Source organism: Salvelinus fontinalis, chromosome 17, assembly GCF_029448725.1.
Source record: "Salvelinus fontinalis isolate EN_2023a chromosome 17, ASM2944872v1, whole genome shotgun sequence".
NCBI classification, from domain to species: domain Eukaryota; kingdom Metazoa; phylum Chordata; class Actinopteri; order Salmoniformes; family Salmonidae; genus Salvelinus; species Salvelinus fontinalis.
Genome location: NC_074681.1, coordinates 38,368,276 through 38,389,497, shown reverse-complemented (window position 1 = coordinate 38,389,497; position 21,222 = coordinate 38,368,276). Strand labels below are relative to the sequence as shown.

Sequence of the window (21,222 nt, the reverse complement as noted above, 5' to 3'; positions counted from 1 at the left end):
GAGACAGAAGGGGTCGGGAGACACTGTGGTCCCGTCCGACAATACTCCCGAACAGGGCCAAACAGCCACCCTTTGCCTTGATGACAACTTTGCACACTCTTGGCATTCTCTCAATCAGCTTCACCTGGAATGCTTTTCTAACAGTCTTGAAGGAGTTCCCACATATGCTGAACACTTGTTGGCTGCTTTTCCTTGACTCTGTGGTCCAACTCATCCAAAACCATCTCAATTGGGTTGAGGTTGGGTGAGTGTGGAGGCCAGGTCATCTGATGCACTCTCCTTGGGAAAATAGCCCTTACACAGCCTGGAGGTGTGTTGGGTCATTGTCCTGTTGAAAAACAAATTATACTCTGGATCATCCTTTCCTGTGGCTGTCCTCATGAGAGCCAGCTTCATTATAGTGCTTGATGGTTTTTGTGACTACACTTGAAGAAACTTTCAAAGTTCTTGAAATTTTCCGTATTGACTGACCTTCGTGTCTTAAAATAATGATGGATGATCGCTTCTCTTTGCTTATTTGAGCTGTTCTTGCCATAATATGGGCTTGGTATTTTACCAAATAGGCTATTTTCTGTGTACCACCACTATCTTGTCACAACACAACTGATTGGCTCAAACGCATTAAGAAGGAAAGATATTCCACTATTTCACTTTTAACAAGGCACACCTGTTAATTGAAATGCATTCCAGGTGACTACCTCATGAAGCTAGTTGAGGGAATGCCAAGAGTGTGCAAAGCTGTCATCAATGCAAAGGGTGAGTACTTTGAAGAATCTCAAATATACACATTTTGTTTTACTTTTTTGCTTACTACATGATTCCATAAATGTTTTTTCATTGTTTTGATGTCTTCACTATTATTCTACAATGTAGAAAATAGTACAAATAAAGGACCCTTGAATGAGTCGGTGTGTCCAAACTTTTGACTGGTGCTGTATATAACACAGAACAATCTGTTTTTTGACTGCACTGGGGATTGCTCCCCCAAATTACAAATGTATCTCATCTTATGGATACATAGTCGCCTGGTTTGGGTGGAAAACTGACATTGACAGATTTAACTACAGTGGTAAGTAATCACCAACCCTGGCCTTGGAGAGCAAATGTACAGGGTATACAGGCTTTTGTTTCAACCAAGAACTAACACACCCGATCCAAAGAATAAACTGCTCGACAAGCGCATGATCAGTTGACTCGGGTGTATTATTGTTGGACTGGAACAAAAGCTTGCATAACCTGTAGCACACCAGAACCAGGGTTGGTGACTACCGTTTTACCTTCTTTTCATATGAATGAGCTCAAAGGTCTTGGCATGCAGGCTAGTTCCAAGTTTGATACCAATAAGCTATACAGTAATGGGGGAAAGATGGGAAATATCGCATGACAATAGGCTAGACTCATACTATAATAGTAATATATGCCATTTAGCAGATGTTTTTCCGTACGAAAGTTTGGCAGACCCCTATGCTTTCATGCACACATCTCCATTAGAGGCCTATGACAGGGGTGCCTGGAGAGGGATGGGGGCGGAGAGGAGCAGTATCGGTACACTAGCAGGAGGTTTGTGTCTCTAGTGCCAGTCTCTCTCTTTCTGTCTGATTCTCTCTCCATCTCTCTCTCTGTGGCTCCTGTGAGGAATATGTTTAGTTCTGAAGAAGATTGGTTGTGACACCATGTGCGTCATGGTGGGTTGTCTGCATCCACCCCCTTCAGCAGAGTAGACCTCGCTGTCGAACAACACATACAGTACCAGTCAAAAGTTTGGAGACACCTACTTATTCCAGGGTTTTTATTTATTTTTACATTGTAGAATAATAGTGAAGACGTAAGGAATAAGGAATCATGTAGTAACCCAAAAAAGTGTCAAACAAATCTAAATATATTTTATATGTGAGATTCTTCAAAGTAGCCACCCTTTGCCTTGATGACAGCTTTGTACACTCTTGGCATTCTCTCAACCAGCTTCATGAGATAGTCACCTGGAATGCATCGCAATTAACAGGTGTGCCATGTTTAAAAGTTAATTTGTGGAATTTCTTTCCTCAATGCGTTTGACTAAATCAGTTGTATTGTGACAAGGTAGGGTTGATATACAGAAGATAGCCCTATTTGGAAAAACAGCTCAAATAAGCAATACACACACAGCTCAGATCTAAGGTGGTGGTAGCTATTCTCATCACAAGACTTTAATAAGGAGAGTACATCCACACCCAATATATAATCTTGATTTATATGCTGCTTGACGTGTGGAATAAATCAAGATTATATGCTGTCAGTGTGGGTTTACTCTATTCATATGATTTGTCAGCACGACCACGTCCCTGTGTCATAAGATAGCTGAAGACCGAAAATGAACAGAGATGCTGATAAATGTGTGTGGTTTCCTAAATCGCCTCGATTAATATGCCAAAGCGGCTGCCATTGCTGTCTCTCAAGTGTAGAATCATTTATGGCCTAATGACGCCCATCTATCACACTGCTATCTCACTGCTTGTTTAAATGTGAAATATGCATAAATCGCTCCGCCATTTCCAGGTTGCTAAAATTCAAATAGTTCAAGCAATCCACACTATCCATGTAAAGGCAGTCAATGTTGTTCTCCCCCTTAGACGAGGAGGAGCATGGATAGGACCAAGATGCGGATTGAGGGAAATAAGCCATCTTTTAATGACAACAGCAAACAAGACACTACAAAACTACAAAACAACAAATGTGACTAACCTTCAACCGTCCTGTGAGGACACAGGAACAAACACCCACAAAACCCCAGTGAAACCCTGGCTGCCTTAGTATGACTCTCAATTAGAGACAAACGATACACACCTGTCTCTAATTGAGAATCATACCAGGCCGAACACAAAAACCAACCTAGAAATACAAAACATAGACTGCCCACCCAAAACACACGCCCTGACCATAAACACATACCAAAACAACATAAAACAGGTCAGGACCGTTACAGAACCCCCCCCTCAAGGTGCGAACGCCGGGCGCACCAGCACAAAGTCCAGGGGAGGGTCTGGGTGGGCAGTTGACCACGGTGGTGGCTCAGGTCTCTGGACGCTGTCCCCACACCACCATAGTCACTCCCCGCTTCTGTCTTCCCCTCCCAATGACCACCCTAAAACTAACATCCCCTAAATGAGCGGCCAGCACCGGGACAAGGGGCAGCACCGGGACAAGGGGCAGCACCGGGACAAGGGGCAGCACCGGGACAAGGGGCAGCACCGGGACAAGGGGCAGCACCGGGACAAGGGGCAGCACCGGGACAAGGGGCAGGTCCTGGCTGAGGGACTCCGGCGGGTCCTGGCTGAGGGACTCCGGCGGGTCCTGGCTGAGGGACTCCGGCGGGTCCTGGCCGGACGGACTCCGGCGGGTCCTGGCCGGACGGACTCCGGCGGGTCCTGGCCGGACGGACTCCGGCGGGTCCTGGCCGGACGGACTCCGGCGGGTCCTGGCCGGACGGACTCCGGCGGGTCCTGGCAGGACGGACTCCGGCGGGTCCTGGCAGGACGGACTCCGGCGGGTCCTGGCAGGACGGACTCCGGCGGGTCCTGGCAGGACGGACTCCGGCGGGTCCTGGCAGGACGGACTCCGGCGGGTCCTGGCAGGACGGACTCCGGCGGGTCCTGGCAGGACGGACTCCGGCGGGTCATGGCAGGACGGCTCCGGCGGGTCATGGCAGGACGGCTCTGGCGCTAGGCAGACGGCAGACTCTGGCCGGCTGAGACGCACTATAGGCCTGGTGCGTGTTACCGGAACTGGAGGTACCGGGCTGAGGGCACGCACCTCAGGGCGAGTGCGGGGAACAGGAACTGGGCACACTGGACTCTCGTGGCGCACTCTAGGCCTGGTGCGTGGTACCGGAACTGGAGGTACCGGGCTGGGGTCACGCACCATAGGGAGAGTGCGTGGAAGAGGAACAGGGCTCTGGAGATGCACTGGAAGCCTGGTGCGTGGTGTAGGCACTGGTGGTACTGAGCTGGGGTGGGAAGGTGGCGCCGGATATACCGGACCGTGAAGGAGGACACGTGCTCTTGAGCACCGAGCCTCCCCAACCCTACCAGGTTGAATGGTCCCCGTAGCCCTGCCAGTGCGGCGAGGTGGAATAGCCCGCACTGGCCTATGCAGGCGAACCGGGGACACCACCTGTAAGGCTGGTGCCATGTACGCCGGCCCGAGGAGACGTACTGGAGACCAGATACGTTGGGCCGGCTTCATGGCACTCGGCTCGGACAAGGGGCAGCACCGGGACAAGGGGCAGGTCCTGGCTGAGGGACTCCGGCAGGTCCTGGCTGAGGGACTCCGGCAGGTCCTGGCTGAGGGACTCCGGCAGGTCCTGGCTGAGGGACTCCGGCAGGTCCTGGCTGAGGGACTCCGGCAGGTCCTGGCTGGACGGACTCCGGCAGGTCCTGGCTGGACGGACTCCGGCAGGTCCTGGCTGGACGGACTCCGGCAGGTCCTGGCTGGACGGACTCCGGCAGGTCCTGGCTGGACGGACTCCGGCAGGTCCTGGCTGGACGGACTCCGGCAGGTCCTGGCTGGACGGACTCCGGCAGGTCCTGGCTGGACGGACTCCGGCAGGTCCTGGCTGGACGGACTCCGGCAGGTCCTGGCTGGACGGACTCCGGCAGGTCCTGGCTGGACGGACTCCGGCAGGTCCTGGCTGGACGGACTCCGGCAGGTCCTGGCTGGACGGACTCCGGCAGGTCCTGGCTGGACGGACTCCGGCAGGTCCTGGCTGGACGGACTCCGGCAGGTCCTGGCTGGACGGACTCCGGCTGGTCATGGCAGGACGGCTCTGGCTGGTCATGGCAGGACGGCTCTGGCGCTAGGCAGACGGCAGACTCTGGCCGGCTGAGACGCACTATAGGCCTGGTGCGTGGTACCGGAACTGGAGGTACCGGGCTGAGGGCACGCACCTCAGGGCGAGTGCGGGGAACAGGAACTGGGCACACTGGACTCTCGTGGCGCACTCTAGGCCTGGTGCGTGGTACCGGAACTGGAGGTACCGGGCTGGGGTCACGCACCATAGGGAGAGTGCGTGGAAGAGGAACAGGGCTCTGGAGATGCACTGGAAGCCTGGTGCGTGGTGTAGGCACTGGTGGTATTGAGCTGGGGTGGGAAGGTGGCGCCGGATATACCGGACCGTGAAGGAGGACACGTGCTCTTGAGCACCGAGCCTCCCCAACCCTACCAGGTTGAATGGTCCCCGTAGCCCTGCCAGTGCGGCGAGGTGGAATAGCCCGCACTGGCCTATGCAGGCGAACCGGGGACACCACCTGTAAGGCTGGTGCCATGTACGCCGGCCCGAGGAGACGTACTGGAGACCAGATACGTTGGGCCGGCTTCATGGCACTCGGCTCGATGCCCAACCTAGCCCTCCCAGTGCGGCAAGGTGGAATAGCCCGCACTGGGCTAAGCACGCGTACTGGGGACACCGTGCGCTTTACCGCATAACACAGTGTCTGACCAGTACGACGCCCTCTTACTCCACGGCAAGCCCGGGGAGTTGGCTCAGGTATCCAACCCGGCTTCGCCACACTCCCCTTTAGCCCCCCCCCCCCCCCCCAAGAAATTTTTGGGTGAGCCTCTCGGGCTTCCAGCCTCTCATACGTGCTGCCTCCTCATACCAGCGCTCCTGGGCTGTGGCTGCCTTCCTCTCCTCCCGAGAGCGGCGATTCTCTCCAACCCTTCCCCAGGGTCCCTTTCCGTCCATGATCTCCCAAGACCATTCCTCCTGTGTCCAGTGCCTTAGTTCCTTTTCTCTCTCCTCAATCCGCTTGGTCCTGTTATGGTGGGTGTTTCTGTAAAGGCAGTCAATGTTGTTCTCCTCCTCAAACGAGGAGGAGCATGGATAGGACCAAGATGCGGATTGAGGGAAATAAGCCATCTTTTAATGAAAACAGCAAACAAGACACTACAAAACTACAAAACAACAAACGTGACTAACCTTCAACCGTCCATGTGTGGACACAGGAACAAACACCCACAAAACCCCAGTGAAACCCTGGCTGCCTTAGTATGACTCTCAATTAGAGACAAACGACACACACCTGTCTCTAATTGAGAATCATACCAGGCCGAACACAAAAACCAACCTAGAAATACAAAACATAGACTGCCCACCCAAAACACACGCCCTGACCAAAAACACATACAAAAACAACATAAAACAGGTCAGGACCGTTACAATCCACAAGCAGTGGATAGTTTAGAGAATCATTGTACCATCTAAACCGTTGTGGAATATATTTTCATTAAACAAAAAACATTGTATTTTCAGCTGTTTGAAGCTGGTGTACAAAACCGAATGTAAAAGACACAAACTAAACTTAAGAATGGGAAGCATAGAAATAGAGCACATAGAACAAATCTACCACTTCTTAGACAAGCTTTCATTGAGAGTGACAGATCTATAACTCACATTTCTATGTATATGTGGTCGGGTCGCCCAAAAAATTACATATTTCAGGTGTAGAACAGTGTTTTACCCTGATATACTGCACTGCGGCATGTGCTGGCTATAAATTGATACTATAACTAAACTTCTGACATCACATAGAATATTCTGAAGTTAGTATCTTGTCTTTATCCACAACTACATTGTTATATGCAGCTACAATGTTTAAACATGGATGTGGGGTTAAACTTAATGCGTTCTTTTTATGTGCTGTAGTACATTGGTATTTGGAGTGCTTTTTCTGCTGCAGGACTATTTTTGTGCATGATTATGTGTGTGTAAGATAATGATTCATTGTGTGATATGTGTGTTTCTCCCAGGATACTGCCGGTCAGGAGCGCTACAGGACCATCACCACGGCCTACTACAGAGGAGCCATGGGCTTCATCCTCATGTATGACATCACCAACGAGGACTCCTTCAACGCCGTGCAGGACTGGTACGGGACCTGTGTGTGTGTGCGAAACAACTGTATGCATGTTTGTCTGTCTGTATCGGTATTTACGCTATATACAAAAGTATGTGGACAGCCACACCCGTTGCTGACAGGTTAATAAAATTGACCACACCGCCATGCAATCTCCATAGACAAACAGTGGCAGTAGAATGGCCTTACTGAAGAGCTCAGTGACTTTCAATGTGGCACCGTCATAGGATGCCACCTTTCCAACAAGTCAGTTTTTCAAATGTCTGCCCTGCTAGAGCTACCCTGGTCAACTGTAAGTGCTGTTATTGTTAAGAGGAAAGATATATTAGCAACCACGGCTCAGCCACAAAGTGGTAGGCCACAAGCTCACAGAATAGGGCCGCCGACTGCTGAAGCGGGTAGCGAGTAAAAATCGTCCGTCCTCGATTGCAACACTCACTACCAAGTTCCAAACTGGCTCTGGAAGCAATGTCAGCACAAGAACTGTTCGTCAGGAGCTTCATGAAATGGCTTTCTATGTCCGAGCAGCTGCACACAAGCCTAAGATCATCATGCGCAATACCAAGCGTCGGCTGGAGTGGTGTGAAGCTCGCCGCCATTGGACTCTGGAGCAGTGGAAACGCGTTCTCTGGAGTGATGAATCATGTTTCACCACCTGGCAGTCCGACGGACGAATCTGGGTTTGACTGATGCCAGGAGAGCGCTACCAGCCCCAATGCATAGCGTAAACTGTAAAGTTTGGTGGAGGAGGAATAATGGTCTGGGGCTGTTTTTCATGTTTCGTGCTAGGCCCCTTAGTTTCAGTGAAGGGAAATCTTAATGCTGCAGCATACAATGACATTCTAGATGATTCTGTGCATCCAACTTTGTGGCAACAGTTTGGGGAAGGCCCTTTCCTGTTTCAGCATGACAATGCCCCCATGCACAAAGTGAGGTCCATACAGAAATGGTTTGTCGATTGGTGTGGAAGAACTTGACTGGCCTGCACAGAGCCCTGACCTCAACCCCATCGAACACCTTTGGGATGATTTGAAACGCCGACTGCAAGCCAGGCCTAATCGCCCAACATTCGTGCCCGACCTCACTAAAGCTCTTGTGGCTGAATGGGAGCAAGTCCCCCGCAGCAATGTTCCAACATCTAGTGGAAAGCCTTCCCAGAAGAGTGGAGGCTGTTTTAGCAGCAAAGGGGAGACCATCTCCATATTAATGCCCATGATTTTGGAATGAGATGTTCGACGAGCACTTTTCTTTGGTCATGTAGAGCATGTTCTGCAAAATGTGAATAATTTGATGACTGGGTGAAAAAATTGCAGTACCAGTCAAGTGTCAGTTGCTTTGCCCGCTTGGATAAGGGTCAATGCATGGAACTCAGTTTTCTTTAGTTGTGATAGGACCTGTAATATAACTACAACAATTGAATGTGTGTGTACAGGTCCACCCAGATCAAGACGTACTCCTGGGACAACGCCCAGGTCCTACTGGTGGGAAACAAGTGTGACATGGAAGACGAGAGGGTGGTGGCAGCAGACAGGGGCCGGCAGCTCTCTGACCAACTAGGTGAGTTGGAACACTGTACTTAATTACCCAGTAATATAATAATAAATCCTGTGTCCTTTCCCTAGAAAATGAGTAATTGTTTTATGTGCCTACTCTGCTATTACTGTGTACAGCTGAGTAATTACGTTCTGGTTACCGGAGTAGTTATTGAGCAACTTCACGCCATAAATACAAGTTCATGTAAAGTGTTGCTCATTACAACAAATACACATCACGTTACATTCAAACTACTCTTAATTAATCAGACATCTGTCTTTCCTCTCCTCTGCAGGCTTTGAGTACTTTGAGTGCAGTGCAAAGGACAACATCAACGTCAAGCAGACGTTTGAGCGGCTGGTGGACATCATCTGTGAGAAGATGTCAGAGAGCTTGGACAACGCCGACCCCGCCGTCACAGGGGCCAAACAGGGGCCCCAGCTCACCGAGCAGCCCGAACGCCCCCACCAGGACTGTGCTTGCTAAACACCCACTACACACGCACCATACACACACACACACCTGACCCCTCACACACCTTTTCCTACAGCCTATGCTGGTGGAAGAGGTCTGTGATGGGTTTGTGTTTTAGACGGAAGAGCCTGGCTGAAAACTCTGTTATTCCATATTTCAGTCCCCCGTCTATCCAAAGGTGTTTAGAGTCCAAAGTTCACATTCTGACTCCCCTTACTGCGGCCTCGAACCTGAAGGGATTTCATGTATTTTTTCGAAGGGCCACATTGCTGATTATCTGTTTACTGTTGATAGTTTTGCTGTTTTTTTAGATGTCCTCGATTGGCTGGTTAGCAATCAAATCTATTTAAGTGGCGTGAGTGAGGTATGTTCAAAGTCCACATTTTGCATAACAAATATTTTTATGAGATTTGATTTTACAAACTTATCCGACCAAAATCCCATGCATATCAGTCATGGTTATTTCCTAATATTTTATCATTGCAGGATTTAAGAAAAAGAACTTGATGATGTGGTAAGTACTGGTCCCTGTCCCAGTTTAAATGTTTTATTGTTATTTTTTTAACCCATCTTTTTTTTTTTTTTTTTGCAAACCTAGAAAAGTGTCTATTTAAATGTTCAACTTCGTAATATAATAAATATGCATTTTAGAATTCTAAAATATATAATCAAATGGTATAAAATTACAATAATTTAAGGTGAAAAAATATCTGTCCTTTGTGAGAGGTGCATGTTGTTTTTTTGTTGTTTTACCATGGAACATCTAAGAGCTGTTGGCCACGTCCCGCTGAATCAAACTGGTTTGTTTGTTTCGCTGTCAGGGTCGTCTGAACAACAGTTGAAAATGTAGCTTCTTATTCCTTGTCAGTATCACTGCTATTCTACAGCACAATCGCCTCTTCATGTGTATTCATGTGTACAACACACACACCCACAGTCAGGACAACACTGGGCTACTGCACCCATATACTACAACACTGACCAATGTTAACATCACGTTCCAATCTCTTTCCCATAGTCCATATGAATTGTCTTTTCTATTTGTTTTTTGGATTTTTATTTTTTTAGCATGTTCAACATCATGTTTGTGTGATTTTGGTCTGTTTCAGTGTAGAGATAATTGCTTGTTGGTATATACATGAGGAAACCGTAGTCAACGAAATGCACTCAGGCACATGGAAGATATTTGGTCAGTTATGTCACGACCATCTATATTTACACACAGTATTATGTCTTATTTATTTTTAGATGAAGTTCTTCATAGAGCGCAGCCCCCAAACAATAATCTATCACAGTTGAAAAAAGGCTGTTATCAGTATTGTATGGGGTGGTTGGTTTAAACCAGGCTGTCCTTTTTGAGATTGAATTGGGTTGAAATACTCCTGCCCGAAAACACTTACATTCCACTGTATGTTCTCCTGATTATGTACAGGCTGTTTCAATGGGAACTGCTTTCACTTCCATTTTCCATGTTTCTAAACCAACTGAACCTTTTAGGGTGGGTGTAGTACCAGTGTGAATACTGTATTACTCTCAGAGAAATACTGTGTCATTGGCCAGCCTGGTTCTCCAATATTAACTGCCAACAAACCTGCTAAAGGTCATGTCTGTTACAAATACTGTTTATGTGAAGTCTTTAGGCAGCTTTGCTTTCATGTTTTTTTCCAAAGATGTCCCAATTAGACTACCAAGCCAAAAATGACACCCACTGGGACAAGACGTGTTTGACATGTTTTTGGAGCTGCACTGAGTAAAAGGCCTGTAGTACTGTAGTGTAAGAGAAGCATTTGGTATGACTCCGTGGCAGTTTTCAAAAAGGGAGAAGTGTGTAAAGTATAATCCGTACTTTTTTTATTTTATTTAACTTAGCCAGTCAGTTAAGAAAAAAATATTATTTACAATGATGGCCTACCAGGGAAAAGTGGGTTAACAGCCTTTTTCAGGGGCAGAATGACAGATTTGACCTTGTCAGCTCGGGGATTCGATTACTGGACCAGCTCGGGATTTGGTTACTCGCCCAAAGCTCTAGCCACTCGGCAACCTGCCTCCCCTAATCACGTCCTATTATATTTGATGCAACAACTTTAGTTTTCTTTGTTGATTTGTGTTTTGCTACAGCTGTAAACTTGCCTCTGACTTAGGTATGTGTCCAATTCAGCTTTCTTAGCTCTCCTCCCTTCCCCCTGTAAATAAGCATTTTTTTGTTGGGTTTTAGTCTTGAATTGTGCTGTAATACTGTAACTCCAGGTTTGCTAAAACCAAGGAATTAATAAACAAAATATAAAAGCAGTATTTGTATAAACTTAGTAAACATTTATTCGAATCTGAGGCAACTCCACATTTTAGCTTTCGATGTACAGTAAGTAGTCCCTTAGTCCAAACTGATAATTGCATCACCCTCATCGAGCCACTAGGTGGCAGAAGTATAGAGCTCCCAGTACATCAAATAAATTTAGGGATGTAGTTCAGTTCAAGCATAATTTTTTCCCTTTTCATTCTGGTGACCGGTATTGTTGATAATAGAGGGGGAAAAAACATATGCACCTATACTAATCTGTCTCTGGGAGAGGCCCTAATAATAGCTGGCACAGTGTGTGATAGGGCAGTCAGCCCACAAGAAGACTTGACAGATTAAACAATTCAGTGAATTTAATAAACATCTTTGAGATAAAATCCCATTAAAAATGGCTACATGGGGCCAACAACAATGAAGGCTACATTCATGGTGACAACACATAGAACTGCACAACAGAATGAACAGAATTACTGTACACGAGCTTACAAGACATGCACAATTTATATTTGCAAAATAAGACGTTTTGGTAAATAAAATATACATTTGTCATTGGTAAATAAGTGCTTGTAAACAAGTAAGGCATATATTACACAGTGGATGACAGGCACTCAATGACATCCTGGTGTTTAGTTGCACTCATTGAGATTGTCCAGTTTACATGCAGATAATGCTATCCTTGTAGGCTATGTATTACATTTGTCCATTGGAGAGCTGATATGCTTGTTGCCCGAAAGAGGGCAGCAAAAATTGTCTGTGCTACAAAACGGGCTTATAGCCAACATTTTTAAGAGACCCATAGTGTTCCAGTTCTAATGGATTTTCAGGTATGAATTTGTATTCTATTATATGAGAAAAGGCAAATAGCCTACTGTATTTCAGTTAGTCAATATCCTCAGAGGATAACTAACCCCATGATGTTGGTTGCCTAAACAATCCTCTAGTAAACTTGTACTTGCTTTGGCATAAGCTGACATCCATTACTGACATGGTTCATAACCTTTTGTTTCAACTGGGCCACTTGCTCTCTGAGCACACTGGCTGTGGAGGCCAGTTCAGTGTTCTGAGTCTTCAGGTTTTTGACCTTGTCTTCAAGACGCGATATTCGCTCCAGCTTTCTTTTGCGACACTTGGACGCCGCTATTCTGTTGCGCAGCTTTTTCCTCTCTGCTTTGATGCGCTCCTGGTTGTCCATGTCAATAGGAGACAACGGCGGGCTGTCTCCAAAGCACTGCATGTCGGGGACCGTCTGCGGCTCGTCCTTGAACGCCTGGAGCCGTGACAGCGCTGCCGCAGCCGCCTGTTGATGGACGCTCATCAGATTAGAAGGTGGCGGTGGGAATGGAATGGTATCCGTGGAATAATTCACTGTGGTGCCCAGTGGGCTATTTCCATAGCCGTTCAAAGTCGTGTACACTGGCAGATCTGACGGCAAGCCGACCGGGGCTGCGTTGGAGCCGATTAGGTCCAGTCTGTCCGGTGGTACGCACGTCCCCTCGCTCAGCTGGTTCTGCTTGTGAAGATCCTCAAGCGCCTTCACGAAGCCTTCCGCGAATTCTTGTTCGTCGCTGGCTGACTTCGGATAGAGGAACTGAGAGGTTGGGGTCGTCGTAACCATTCCATTCGATTGGATAATCAATCGTTCTAGGTCCGGAGTGGCCAATTTCAAGAGTCCCAAGTCCGAAGAGTTCAGAATTCCGTCTGCGTCCCGGAGATTCGGTTTCAGATTGGAGCTGTGGTCGTCCAGGTTTAGACTCATGTCTTTTTTCATCATGCTGTTGTAGGAATAGAGGCTTGAGATCCCTCGAGTATTCAGCACACTACCAGGGTAGAGGGTTATTTCCATTATAACCCTTCACATGAGGGTCTGTTGAGCTTTACGCATAAACTAAGACGATTCAACAGTTAAACTCAGGCAATAAAACACAGTGCAGGTTAGTTTCCTGTATTTTTCCCCTCTTCAAACTCTGATCGAGTTAATCGACTGTCCCCCTTTAGCCTACCTTTATGCCTGAGGCTAAAACAATAGTAGTGGCTTAGCTTTTCCTGCTCTTCTCGCCCGCGTCTAGCGCTTTTTTCCCAATGGAACGACTGCTATGCACACACCCAACTCGCTGCTTGCTTCCTAACCCTAAAAATTCCATTATGTCACTTCAGCGCGCTAAGATTGGCCCAAAATGACGTATGCTTCCGGTCTGATTTAAATAATGGGCTGAACCAGTCATTATTACCATGGAAACTTTAGGTAAACTGCAAACAGTGCAGTGCATTGTGGTTTGATGTCATAAAATAGAATACTCGGGGTCGCCAAAAGAGACTGGGCGGGGCATTATTGGAAACTAGGAAAGCGCAAATAAGGTTTATTCAGCTCACTCCACTTGAATTTAGACAATGGGGTCGTTTTGAGCGGTAAAGCGAAAGCAACCGACTGTAGATTGAAGTCGACGAGTGAAGTTGGGGGAGGTGCATCTGTGACAGACGAAAATCGGACACTGATGTGGTTTTCCAAAATCTAGGTTTAGTGCGACATGGCAGTTTTGCCATTGTTTATAATGTCGAAATGAACGTGTCTCCAACAACCCCCATATCACACACTCACAAGCTGAAAATATGAGTGTGCATTGTAAACCAATTGTTGAGAGAGCCTCAAATATCATATTAATTTGAAGTACAGTAAAGTTGGTTCCTGTTTCAGTCACGTCTTATGTCAACCACCCAAATGATTGGTTGACAAATGAGCCTCCAACAATGCAGGCGATTGCTGCAGGATGAAGTTGATGAAGAGCAACTGCAGAAACTTGCAGTCGACTACAGTCAAAACTTTATGAGCTTTAATCAGATAATATTTTGCAAGTCAGACACTTTTTATCCCCAAAATGCAACACACTGAAAGGCGGTGACCATGACAAGTGATCAACTCGGACGAGCCCATTGTTCACACGCCATTTCAAATCAAATTGTATTTGTCACATGCACCGAATACAACCGGTGTAGACCTTACAGTGAAATGCTTACTTACCAGCAACAACACAGTTTTAAGAAAAATACCTACAAAAAAAAGTTACAAATAATTCAAGAGCAGCAGTAAAATAACAATAGCAAGACTATATACAGGGGGTACCGGTACAGAGTCAAGGTAATTGAGGTAATATGTGCATGTAGGTTGAGTTAAAGTGACTTTGCATAGATAATAAGCGGAGAGCAGCAGTGTAAAAGAGGGGTCTGGGTATCCCTTTGAGTAGCTGTTCAGGAGTCATTTGACTTGGGGGGGGTAGAAGCTGTTAAGAAGCCTTTTGGACCTAGACTTGGCACTCCGGTACCTCTTGCCGTGTGGTAGCAGAGTGAACAGTCTATGACTAAGGTGGCTGGAGTCTTTGACAATTTTTAGGGCCTTCCTCTGACACCGCCTGGTATAGAAGTCCTGGATGGCACGAAGCTTTGCCCCAGATTATATACTGGGCTGGACCCAGTATATTGGGAGAGATTGTTGTCCTGGCATCACACAGACAGGTCTCTGACCTCCCTATAGGCTGTCTCATCGTTGTTGATGATCAGGCCTACCACAATTGTGTCATCGGCAAACTTGATGGTGTTGGAGTCGTGCCTGGCCATACAGTCATGAGTGAACAGGGAGACCAGGAGGGGACTGAGCACGCACAACTGAGGGGCCCCCGTGTTGAGGATCAGCGTGGCGGATGTGTTGATACCTACCCTTACCACCTGGGGGAAGCCCGTGAGGAAGTCCAGGATCCAGGGGGAGGTGTTTAGTCCTAGGGTCCTTCGCTTAGTGATTAGCTTTGAGGGGACTATGGTGTTGAACGCTGAGCTGTAGTCAATGAATAGCATTCTCACATAGGTGTTTCTTTTGTCCAGGTGGGAAAGAGCAGTGTGGAGTGCAATAGAGGTTGCCTCATCTGTGGATCTGTTGGGGCAATATGGAAATTGGAGTGGCTCTAGGGTTTCTGGGATGATGGTGTTGATGTGAGCCATGACCAGCCTTACAAAGCACTTCATGGATACGGACGTGAGTGCTACGGACGGTAGTCATTTAGGCAGGTTACCTTAGTGTTTTTGGGGTACAATTCAATCTTAGTCCTGTATTGACTCTTTGCCAGTTTGATGGTTTGTTGGAGGGCATCCTTGAAAGCGGCAGCTCTACCCTTTAGTTCAGTGCGGATGTTGCCTATAATCCATGGCTTCTGGTTGAGGTATGTACGTGTGGTCACTGTGGGGACAACATCATCGATGCACTTATGACGGATGTGGTGTACTCCTCAATTCCATTGGAAGAATCCCAGAACATATTCCAGTTTGTGCTAGCAAAACAGTCCTGTAGCTTAGCATCTGCTTCATCTGACCACCTTCGTAATGACTGAGTCGCTGGTGCTTCCTGCTTTAGTTTTTGCTTGTAAGCAGGAATCAGGAGGATAGAATGATGGTCAGATTTGCCAAATGGAGGGCGAGGGAGAGCTTTGTACGCGTCCGTCTCTGTGTGTGGAGTAATGGTGGTCTAGAGTTTTGTTCCCTCTGGTTGCACATTTAACATGCTGGTAGAAATGATGTAAAACGGATTTGAGTTTCCCTGCATTAAAGTCCCCGGCCACTAGGAGTGCTGCCTACAAAAAATGCACATAAACTCTCTTGGTAAATAGTGTGGTCTACAGCTTATCATGAGATACTCAGGTGAGCAAAACCTCGAAACTTCCTTAGACTTCGTGCATCAGCTGTTCTTTACAATATACATAGACCGCCACCCCTTGTCTTACCAGAGGCCGCTGTTCTATTCTGCTGAAAAAGCTTAAAACCCGCTTAAATTCATGTCGTTGTTCAACCACGACTCGGTGAAACATAAGATATTACAGTTTTTAATGTCCCGTTGGTAGGATATACGTGATTGTAGTTCGTCTATTTTATTATCGAATGATTGTACGTTGGCTAATAGGACCGATGGTAAAGGTAGATTACCCTCTCGGCATCGGATCCTTACAAGGCACCCGAGCCTTCGTCCCCGATACCTCCCTCGCTTTCTACTGCGAATGACAGGGATGAGGGCCTTGTAGGGCATCTAAAGTAAATCTTTCCTGTCCGACTCGTTGAAGAAAAAGTATTCCTCCAGTAAGGGGTGAGTAATCGCTGTCCTGATATCTAGTAGCTTTTTTCAGTCATAAGACACAGTGGCAGAAACATTATATACAAAATAGGTTACAAATAACGTGAAAAAACATACACAATAGCACAATTTGGTTATGGGATCGTAAAACGGCAGCCATCTCCTTCAGCGCCATTCTATCATTTGACAGCTGTATGTGAATAAGCGCACTTAAACACTATTATTTACCGAATATACACACACACACCCCACTGGGCAAACACTGGTCGACTCAAGTAGTTTCCACTTCATGTCAAAAAAGTCATCAACGTAAGGGAATATCAAATTTTTTCACCCAATTGTTTTACCTAAATCCAATGAAATGGTGATATTTTTTGTTGATTTCATGCTGAATTCAAATTAGTTTACAACTCAACCAAATGTTAATAAAAACTAGATGATGAAATGAAGTATGTGCCCAGTATGAGACACACACTTCAATGAATAATAAACTGACACTTCAACAAACTGAACTGGGCTGTGTGTATGCTTGAGTGTGTGTGTGTCACTCAGTCTATTCTTCATTACAAGTGATCTACTGTATATATACAGTATCTATATGATGACAAAGAAACAGACAAAGGGGATACATCTCCAGATACATTGTATCAAATTGTATTTGTCACATGCGCTGAATACAACTGTGAAATGCTTACTTACAAGCCTTTAACCAACAATACAGTTCAATGTGAATAGTCCGAGTGGCCATTTGATTAATTGTTCAGCAGTCTTATAACTTAGAAGCTGTTAAAGAGCATTTTGCTCTTAGACGTGGCGCTCCGGTTACCTTCACTTTCTTGGGCACAGGGACAATGGTGGTCTGTTTGAAACATGTCGGTATTAGACTCGGTCAGGGAGACGTTGAAAATGTCAGTGAAGACACTTGCCAGTTGGTCCATGCATGCTTTGAGTACATGTCCTGGTAATTCGTCTGGCCCCGTGAATGTTGACCTGTTTAAAGGTCTTACTCACATCGACTACGGAGAGCGTGATCACGCAGTCGTCCAAAACAGCTGGTGCTCTCATGCATGCTTTAGTGTTGCTTGCCTCGAAGCAAGCATAAAAGGCATTTAGCTCGTCTGGTAGGCTCGCGTCACTGGGCAGCTCGTGGCTGTGTTTCCCTTTGAAGTCCATAATATTTTTCAAGCCCTGCCACAACTGATGGGCGTCAGAGCCGGTGTAGTAGGATTCAATCTTAGTCCTGTATTGTTGCTTTGCCTGTTTGATGGTTCGTCTGTGGGCATAGCTGGATTTCTTATAAGTGTCCGGATTAGGGTCCTGCTCGTTGAAAGCGGGAGCTCTAGCCTTTAGCTCGGTGCGAATGTTGCCTGTAACCCATAGCTTCTGGTTGGGAAATGTAGATACGGTCACTGTTGGGACGATGTCGTCGATGCACTTATTGATGAAGCCAGCGACTGAGGTGGTATACTCCTCAATGCCATTGGATGAATCCTGGAACATATGTGCTAGCAAAACATCCTGTAGCGTAGCATCCATGTCATCTGACCACTTCCGTATTGAGTGAGTCACTGGTACTACTTGTTTTTAGTTTTTGCTTGTAAGCAGGTTTCAGGAGGATAGAATTATGGTCAGATTTGCCAAATGAAGGGCGAGGGAGAGCTTTGTTTGCGTCTCTGTGTGTGGAGTAAAGGTGGTGTAGAGTTTTTTTTCTTTCCTCTCTGGTTGCACATGTGACATGTTGGTAGAAATTAGGTAAAACAGATTTAAGTTTGCCTGCATTAAAGTCCCTGGCCACTAGGAGTGCCGCCTATGGCCTTATACAGCTCGTTGAGTGCGGTCTTAGTGCGGTGTGGTGGTAAATAGATGGCTACGAATAATATAGATTAGAACTCTCTTGGTAGATAGTGTGGTCTACAGCTTACCATAAGGTACTCTACCTCAGGCGATCAACACCTTGAGACTTCTTTAATATTAGACATTGCGCACCAGCAGTTATTGACAAATAGACACACACCTCCACCCCTCATCTTACCAGACGTAGCTGCTCTGTCCTGCCAATGCTCGGAGAAGCCAGCCAGCTCTATATTCTCCGTGTCGTTGTTCAGCCAAGTCTTGGTGAAACATAAGATATTACAGTTTCTAATGTCCCGTTGGTAGGATAGTCTTAATCCTAGATCGTCCAGTTTGTTTTCTAATGATTGCACATTGGCCTATAATACGGAGGGAAGTGGTGGTTTACCTACTCGTTGGCACGTTCTTACAAGGCACCCTGCCCTGTAAGAATTCATTAACATGGGCTCAATAATAGGTGTGCAGTCAAACACTGAGTGGAAACATTTGATCTCAAAAATGGTTTAATACTGTGTCTTTCAATCCAAGCACATTTCTAAGAGAGATGGAACAGCTTGGCCAAATAGATTAAGGGGCATTTTATTGAGGATGCAATTACCTAATAGGTTTTAACAGAAAAGACGAAGGAAATACTGCAGAGGGAAAAGGAAACCATGTTTTTTCTTAGAAAATAACAGCCAATGTTTGACTAAGAACTCAACCCAAAAAAATGTGAATGGTTAGCTTATAGCTCTTCGGTTGGTTATTGCAAAGGATATTTTATCTGCCCGGAAACACAATATTAGACTGGTTAAGCATGAGAGATATGCCACCTCAGACCAGAAAGCCCGAGTGACAAATAAGGAGTGATGAAAAATGGTTTCAAGCTCTAGGCCTATAAGACTAAAGAGTGATGGCTGTCTGCTGTTCCTATGAATAGCCCAGCGCAGCGGGGTGGTAGGCAGCCAAAATAGCCAAATTCCCCCAGTAAAAAGTAATGACGTCCATAGACTGGCTGCATCAGCACCACAGAATAGCAAGGGCATCATTTGTTTCCATGGCAACATTGACATAGGCTGTGACGCAAGAGCATGTGAATGAATGGGGGGGAGGGGATTGAGGTTGTTGAAGACTGCAGTACAGCATGATGCGTGGGTGGTGAATGGAGGATCGGGCAGTATGTGTGTGTGTGATTGACTCTCACCAATAAGCACACACACACAATCTCCAGATTTACATCTTCCAGCATTCTTCAGAATATTATACATAAAAAATACATATGGTTAGGATGTCATCAATTAAAATAGGTTCCTTTAGTGAAATAATCTCCATTTGATGTCTCTTTCTTGGAATAGATTACGCACACCAACCAAAAGTTTCCTATTTTGACAGAAACAACTGCATTTTTTCTTTCTTTATTCATCCATAAGCAGCATGGCATTTAAAATCAGGCTAGAATGTATGAGTCATGTCCCGAAACAGGGGTGTGGACTGAACACAAACCATGTTATTATGGTGTACAGATATCAACATGGGAGTGCCTTTATTATCAAATTCAATTCATGGATTCATATTTTGCTTTACATATGTGACGAAGCTGAGAAGATGGCTGAAGTGAGATGTAACAACATTTACCTTTTTTGTAATGAAGTTTATAAATGGCTAAATGCAAACTCTATCAGGTCCTATGAAGTTAAAGGCCTCTACAGCTGGCATTGCTTTATTCTGCTGAACCTGTTCTAATTTTGGGAGTTGGGAAAATCATTTTATTATTTACATTTTATTATATGCAAAGTGCCAATGTTACCAAATGAAGAGATTATAAATGCATGAGGAAAATACATTTGATAGTGAAAAGAAGACTTGAAATGCCTTATGAATACAAAACATTTATTCATATACATTTGCTATCTTCTGGCTTTAGACAGCCTTCACAAATTGATCATTGCATGTGTCATTTCAACAATAGACTAAGCAAATTAGTCAAGCCAATAAACTCAGGAGAATGAACTATGGGAGGATGCATGCAGGGTCAGCTCTAGCATTTTGGGGGCCCTGAGCAAGATTTGGTTGGGTACCCCCCCACCTTGCGGCAAAACAAGTTTTAAAGATATTTGGGCACAGAGAAAATGTTGCAATTTCATAACAAATTTCCTGCAATTCTACACATTTTGCCATGACTTATGTCATGTTAGTATGATATCTGAGTGAGAATGACTAACAAAATGAATGGGGCCCCCCTGCCCTGTGTGCCCAATCAGAAATCGGCCATGATTACTACAAGTTTAGATAGCTGGCTAGACTAACTACCAATCTCAAAATTGTTAGCTGACAAAGGGAAGCCCAGCCTCGAGCTACCCAGTGACACAAGCCTATTAGACTAGTTAAATTACTTCCATGCACACTTCGAGGCAAGCAACACTGAAGCATGCATAAGAACACCAGCTGTTGCGGACGACTGTGTGATCACGCTATCCGTAGTCGATGTGAGTAAGACCTTTAAACAGATCAACATTCACAAGGCCGCAGGACAAGACGGATGAGCAGGACGTGTACTCAGAGTATACGCTGACCAACTGGCAAGTGTCTTCACTGACATTCCCAACCTATCCCTGTCCCTCTGCCTAAGAATGCCAAGGTAACCTGCCTAAATGACTACTGACCCGTAACACTCACGTCTGTAGCCATGAAGTGCTTTGAAAGGCTGGTCATGGCTCACATCAACACCATCATCTCAGAAACCCCAGACCCACTCCAATTCGCATACCGCCCCAACAGATCCACAAATTACGCAATCTCTATTGCACTCCACACGGCCCTTTCCCACCTGGACAAAAGGAACCCCTACGTGAGAATTCTGTTAATTGATTACAGCTCAGCATTCAACACCATAGTGCCCTCAAAGCTCATTACTAAGCTAAGGACCCTAGGACTAAACTCCTCCCTCTGCATCTGGATCCTGGATTTCCAATTGGCTGCCCCAAGGTGGTAAGGGTAGGCAACAACACACCTGCCACGCTGATCTTCAGCATGGTGGCCCCTCAGGGGTGCGTGCTTAGTCCCCTCCTGTACTCCCTGTTCACCCACGACTG

General features: G+C 46.2%; 2 protein-coding genes across 3 annotated transcripts in view; one reads left to right on the top strand and one right to left on the bottom strand.

The window, feature by feature from the left end:
- Positions 1 to 11,187, top strand: part of LOC129814308 (ras-related protein Rab-3A-like) — a 28,848-nt gene extending 17,661 nt beyond the window's left edge. For both annotated transcript variants that reach the window (XM_055867354.1, XM_055867355.1), the window contains exons 3-5: positions 6,784 to 6,902; positions 8,323 to 8,447; positions 8,719 to 11,187. In XM_055867354.1, the coding sequence (XP_055723329.1) occupies positions 6,784 to 6,902; positions 8,323 to 8,447; positions 8,719 to 8,909 (435 nt within the window). In that variant the 3' untranslated portion in view covers positions 8,910 to 11,187. The remainder of the gene's footprint in view (positions 1 to 6,783; positions 6,903 to 8,322; positions 8,448 to 8,718) is intronic.
- Positions 11,188 to 11,528: 341 nt separating this feature from the next.
- On the bottom strand, positions 11,529 to 13,346 carry LOC129814307 (transcription factor JunD-like). The gene has a single exon (XM_055867353.1). It carries the CDS (start codon positions 13,034 to 13,036, stop codon positions 12,131 to 12,133), a length of 906 nt encoding a protein of 301 aa, XP_055723328.1. The 5' UTR covers positions 13,037 to 13,346; the 3' UTR covers positions 11,529 to 12,130.
- Between the last annotated feature and the right edge of the window lie 7,876 nt (positions 13,347 to 21,222).

What these genes read in the sequence shown, in the direction of transcription:
- LOC129814307 (XM_055867353.1), bottom strand. Translation starts at nt 13,036, where the DNA reads ATGGAAATAACCCTCTACCCTGGTAGTGTGCTGAATACTCGAGGGATC.